Source organism: Chrysochloris asiatica, unplaced genomic scaffold (genome assembly GCF_000296735.1).
Source record: "Chrysochloris asiatica unplaced genomic scaffold, ChrAsi1.0 scaffold00046, whole genome shotgun sequence".
Taxonomy (NCBI): Eukaryota; Metazoa; Chordata; class Mammalia; order Afrosoricida; family Chrysochloridae; genus Chrysochloris; species Chrysochloris asiatica.
The window spans coordinates 2,917,749-2,924,423 of record NW_006408564.1 but is presented as its reverse complement, the minus strand read 5'-3'; the positions used below and the strand labels follow the sequence as shown (position 1 = coordinate 2,924,423).

The 6,675-nt window shown below is 37.0% G+C and overlaps 1 protein-coding gene across 1 annotated transcript in view; it reads right to left on the bottom strand.

Moving 5' to 3' along the window:
* Positions 1-6,675, bottom strand: part of CACNA2D3 (calcium channel, voltage-dependent, alpha 2/delta subunit 3) — a 1,461,104-nt gene that overhangs the window by 3,317 nt on the left and 1,451,112 nt on the right. The window contains exon 36 of the mRNA XM_006862056.1: positions 383-495. Coding sequence (XP_006862118.1) covers positions 383-495 — 113 coding nt within the window. The remainder of the gene's footprint in view (positions 1-382; positions 496-6,675) is intronic.

The following is a 6,675-nucleotide window of genomic DNA, read 5'->3' as shown; positions in this document are numbered from 1 at the left end:
CAACAACAACATAGGGCAGTCAGTTCTCATGAGTCTTCTTTCCTCCAGATAGAGAGAGGCTACTATAGTCACACCCTATATGGCCACCTATAAGCTTTTAAGATTCTAGTCACAACGGAGGTTCAAGTACACTGCCTTTATCCTCAACGTACTTGGTTATATCTAAGACATTTTTATAACTTTGTCTCCAGTTATGCTGGAGACAGTCAGCGTTCATGTCTACACATACATCTACTCATAGATGACCATTATTGGAGGATTGTGTAGACAACAGTACCACAAATGTTTCAGGGTTTAAAAGATGTCCTCTCGCTAACCCCCTACCACGTGTCTCCTTACTCTCTTTGCAGTAGTGGCTGGACCTATGCACACAGAAGGATATACCTGATTTCAATGGGCGCCATAGTGATGGGGGCTACAGACTCACAGAGACAGCTGCTGTCCACCACCACCATGAACAGATTGCTGCTTGGGATTTGCTGGATGACAAAGGACCTGATGGAGTAAAAGGAAACAAGACAGTGAGTAGTCATTTATTATCCCTCAATAATATAACTATAATATAAAAAACCTTTCTCCTAGGAAGAAACTATACTAGACAAGTTTCATTGACTTATTTACTACTCAGGCTGCCACCATATGAGGCTGTTCACATACAAAACCACAGTCTCAAGTTGCATATGATTTTCTGCTAGGTGGAGTTTTCTTTCTTGTTTACCTCATGCATAGGTAAGTCATATGATAAGAGGTAATAGCTTTCTGGACTAGTCCTGGGACCACTTTTCACATACAATGTATACCTATAATAGAGGTACAGTGTTTTGAATGAATATTTTAAAGGGCTTCAGTCTTTTCAGACCCTTAATTCTCTCGGTCCTATGGTTGTTAAAGCAGCTCTCAATTTCAGTATAGCTAGTTTACCTGAAAGAAGTTTTCTAACACATCCTTCTCACAATACCCAACAAGCCACATGACAAACTAATAATATTGTAAAAGTCCTCCTTTAACTGTTTATGTGGAGATCAAAATCTCAGTTTTTTTCCCCAGAAACAACATAGTAGGGAAATAATTCTAAGCTTATACCCTAAGTTTAGAACTCTTGTCATGTAAGTTTACATGATATTTCATTAAATTCAATCATCCATTTTTCTTAACGTTTACCTTCATTCATCTTTTCTTTCAACAAATTTGTTCTATTCTCTAGAGCATCTCACCATGGTTTACTAAAATCAAGCAATGCAAAATAATCCCACTTTGTGGAAAAATTGTAAAGACAGGAAACAATTCCCATTTTTCTTACCTGTTACCACCTCATATGTTGAATTATCCAAGAATGCCTTGGAGACTACAACCCAACTAGCTTGCTTTCTACAAATGTCCAATATCTATTTACCCAATACCCTACAATTAAGCTCATTTTCCTCATCCATAGCAGTTATGAAGACATTCCATTGCTCTAAGATTCTTTCTCAATGACGAAATCATTAGACCTTGTCATCCCTAATAACTATGCATGCTCTAGGACACCTGCTCTCTGCCCTTCCCACCTGGCAGTAAGAAAATATTCAATACACAGAAATAAATTAGCATATCTAATTACTACACAAGAACTTTTTTTTTTAAGTCTCTGCTTTAACCTCAGATCCTTTGTCACATATACAAAGACAATTGCTCTAGGATTTCATCTCTTTGTAATTGATTTCAGCATAAAATATTCTATCTGTAATAGCTCTCATCAGTGTTGAAAGTGCAAAATCAATACCCTCACAAATATCCAAAGGGAGAGACTGTTTTACAGAATTGAGAAAAATCCTTTTTGTACATAGAAAGCATCCTTCAACAAATAATGAAGCTTTCTTTATATTATCAATAAATCCTAAAATATTCTTAACATTACAACAAAATGAAAGTGAATCTTACCAATTACATATTAATAACAGAAATTCATTTACAAAACTCCCAGAACTATTTTTAGTTTGCAACAGACACCCTAAAACAAAATGACCAGGGAAAAAACCAGATGCACTAGGAAAATACTACCAACCAAAGAGAAGAATAGGATTTAGTAACCGAAGATAGTTGAAAAGTAATAAAGAAGAGCTTTTCAGAAAAAAGATACAATCCATTACAAAGTTATGACAGGTAAATTTATGTACCTAATGACCACTGAGTATACACACTGACAGAAATACCAAAAGGTGGCTAATGAAGATGTAATCAACTAAAATACCCCAATGGCAATGGATTATTTGGCAAATCAGCCATGGCTCTACCTATGAAATTAATCAACAACAGACTTGGGTTTAGATAAGTTTCATTACTGAAACATCCTCAACTGCTGACCAAGAAAAACTTCTAAAGTCAACCAGCAGTTAGAAAATTAATGCATATAGTTTTCTGGGATTCTCAAGGGCAAGTACTGGAACAGTATCAGGAAAAAGGTTTAACAATCAACAGTGCTCATTAAACTTTGTATTAAAAGTAGAGGACTGCTATCCAAAGGCATTGTGATTGTGCATGATAATACACATCCCAACATTTCATTCTGAGTTGTTAAAGCATCTTCCTTATAGTCTTGATCTTTCTCCATTAGACTTTCACCTGTTTGATCCACTGAAAATATCCCTTCAAGAAAGAGTCTCAGTGGTGCATTCATGGCTCACAGCTCAGCCTAAAACATTTAATAATAAAAGTCAAATACTTGAAAACTAGAACATTATGTTGAAAAATGATGTTATTTTCCATTTCTAAAAGTTGTTTAAAATAAATTCTATAGCCAGAGTGCTGATAATTTTTGACTCACCCTCATAATAGTCTCAAAAACAAGAAAATACAAAATTCCCCAAAGCAGAAAGTTGTAGGTAAGTGTTAAGGCTGAAGCTTGTCAAAGGCAAAAAAATCTTTGAAGCCTGTAAAAACAAGGCAGGCCTGTTGAGTTCTATCTCTCTCAGGTTTCACTGTATGTGATAGCATATAGATATAAACAGTATACATTAAAGGTTAAAAAAAAAATCCATTTAATTAATCCTTGAGAACATCAAAACAACACAGACTGAAATATTAAATATTTGTTTATTTACAACCTTTTAAATCTAAACTAGAAACATAAGAAAATATACCTGCATGCACTGAATTGAATATAAATGCCTCTATTCATCTACTTGCCGATTCCTGTAGATTATAAAGATGCTGCCATATTTCTGCTCCCTGAAAAGTAATCTCTTGACCTTTCCTCCAGTTTCTGGCCCTTCTTCTTTGTTCTTCATAGTGTTGTTGTTGTTGTTAAGTGCCATGGAGTCAGTTCTGACTCATAGTGACCCTGTATAGGGTTTCCAGTCAGTGGATAGTGAGCTTGAACTATGGGGTTCAAACTGAACTTGCAGTCCAGTGCATTAACCCACAGAACCACTAAAAGTTAGAATAATATTTATTCATAATTTCTCTGTCTCTCATCAATCTCCTCTGTTGTTTTTATGGTCCATCAAGTCCATTACGACTTATAGGAAGCCTGTAAATCTTTATGGGAGAGGAAAAACTTAATTTTTCTCCTAAGGAGAAACTGGCAGATTTGAACTGCCAACTCTAGTAAAGCTAAATTGATCTTTTTCAAGGTCTCTAAGGACCTCATCACTTTCCTTTTTACTTTCTCACTGTCTGCTGCTCGAAATGATTTCCATGGGAATCGGGCTGCATCTCTTCTGCCCACTGTTGTCACCAGCACCTAGAGTTATGCCTGGGACAGAGCAGTCTCCATAACTATTGTTGAAGGATTTTATAAGATAAAGTAGAAGACTATAGAAATGTGAAGATAACCAACATATGGTATTAATAAAAAGTCACAATATATCATTTAACCTCAAAACACAGGGAGACATCTTAAACATATTATGTGACTATTATGTATAATGGAGTCCTGTTGTAGATAAATACTGGACTGCCATCCACAAGACTGGTGGTTCAAATCCCTCAGAAACCCTATACCGATGTTGTGAGTTGGAACTGACACGACAACATTATATAATAAAATGCAATGCTCATCAAAATTACAATATGATTTTTATAATAAGGAGCTGCTCTGAGGGAAAAAGATGAGGATTTTTTCTTTGGTTACTATGAGTCTGAATCAACCTCCTGGCAGTGAACTCATCATGTATAACACAGCTAATAATTAGAAAACTTGAAATGTGAAAATGGCATTCATAGTTAAGCCAGATAAGCCAACTGACCAACTACTGTTGATATTGTAAGTGATGTTGATTTGGTTCTGATTCATAGAGACCCTGTATAGGGTTTCTGAAAAGTAACTGGTGGGTTTGAACCACAGACCTACAGTGCTTACTCTATACTGCCACACCAGGATTCCCAACTATTAGAGTTAATAAAAATAAACTCAGGAGACAGACCAGTTACCGTTAGGAAATCACAGCATTTCCTAAATATTGTCAATACCCAAATAAATGAAATATAGTTGATAGTATCAATATGAGGGTGGTGGTTAAAAAGCTCAGGGAAACATTCCATTATCTTTCAATTCCATTTTTTCACCGAATTTTTGTGATGCCTTTTTGAAGTGACTATAAAATATTTAAATCAAGAAATGCTGTTATGAAGAAAGAACATGCTCAGCATTTCTCAAACTGGAAGAAGTGAAGAAAAAACATTCGAGCCTTGACTTGTGATATTCAGGAGAATACTGAAGAAGGGATATCATTGCTGATGTCCAATGGATCTTGGCTGAAATCAGAGAATACCAGAAAGATTGTTTACCTGTGCTTTATTGACTATGCAAAGGCTTTCGATTGTGTGGATCATGACAAGCTATGGACATAAAATATGAGTATTCCGGAACACTTAATTGTACTCATGAGGAATCTGTACTTGGCTCAAGAGGCAATTGTTCAAACAGAACATGGGAACACTGAATGGTTTAAAATTAAGAAAGCTGTGTGAGACAGGGTTGTATTCTTTCACCATACCTACTCAACCTGTACGCTGAGCAAATAATCCAAGACGCTGGGTTATATGAAGAAAAATGTGGCATCAGGAATGGAGGAAGACTCATTAACAACTGGTGATATGCAGATGATACAACCTTGCTTGCTGAAAGTGAAGATGATTTAAAGTATTTACTGATGAAGACCACAGCCTTCTGTATGGATTGCATATCAATGTAAAGAAAACAAAAATCCTCACCGCTGGTCCAATAAACAACATTTTTTTCAATGGAGAAAAGATTGAAATTGTCAAGGACTTCATTCTTCTTGGATCAACTATTAACACTCATGGAAGCAGCAGTCAAGAGATCAAATGACGTATTGCATTAGGCAAATCTGCTGCATAAGACTTTTTAAAGTGTTGAAGAGCAAAGATGGCAGCTTGAGGACTAAGGTGTACTTAAGCCACAACATGGTATTTTCAATAATGTGAAAGCTGGACATTGAATAAGGAAGACCATAGAAGAACTGATGCTTTTGATTTATGATGTGGGAGGAAAATATTTGAAAGTGCCATGGGCTGCCAAAAGAACCAACAGATCTGTGTTGGAAGAAGTGTAGCTAGAGTGTTCCTTGGATGCCAGGATGGCCAAACTTCATCTCTCATACTTCGAACATATTGTCTGGAGGGACCAGGCACTAGAGAAGAATATCATGTTTGATAAGGTGGAGGGTCAGAGAAAAAGAGGAAGCCACCCAGAGAGATGGACTGGCAAAGTGGCAGCATCAATGGGCTCAAGCATGGCCTCAATGGTGAGGTTGGCCCAGGTCTGGACAGTGTTTGGTTCTGTTGTGCATAGGGTCGCTATGAGTTGGTACCGACTCGATTGCACATAACAACAACAACAACAACAAAGCAACAAGCAGGAGAAGTATAGCTATAGAATGCCAAATGGTGAGGAAGTCAAGTAGATATCAAGATTAAACAGACTATTATTTAAATTGGGGAATAAATTAGCAAATTAGAAGGTAACCTCAAAGAAACGTAATATACCTACCTTCACATTAAATCAAGAAAAGGAAAATCCATGAAGATTTTGTAAACATTAAAACTACTAAGAGATGGACAGCAAAGAGCACACAGAAGAAACCAATAGCATCACAAAACAAAACAAAAAACACAGTAAGAGATGTAAAATAATCCATACCTAGCGAATAACTCCGTCAATAACAACAACGAATACCAGGCCAAGCAGGCTCAGGGGATGGTGCTGAAACCCTGAACCATATATATAAAGGAATATTTAGAAGATTGGAAGGCTTACAGCTAGGGGAATTTGTAGGATAATCAAGAAATCCATTGTTTTTTAATTCAAGATGCTCAGCTATTCCCAGAGCTGCCATCTTGGGAGAGAACAAGTGGGGCAAGGATCAGAGCAGCCATGAACGCCTGACAGAACTGCAGAGATACAGGTGTGGACATTCTTTTTTTTTCGTATCTGTCCATTGTTCATTGGTCTCCCCCTGACTGTGCACCTCCATTCTAGTAACTAGAGGGGATACCTGACCTAATGGATACCCGTTCCCACCCCTGCGCACAGTTCTCCTCGAAATTTAATGTGACAGTTTTGACATAAAACCAAACGGACACCACTCATCTGTCTGTTGTGCTGTGGTGGCTTGTGAGTTGCTGTGATTCTGAGGGCTATGACACTGGTATTTTAAATAACCAGCAGGATCA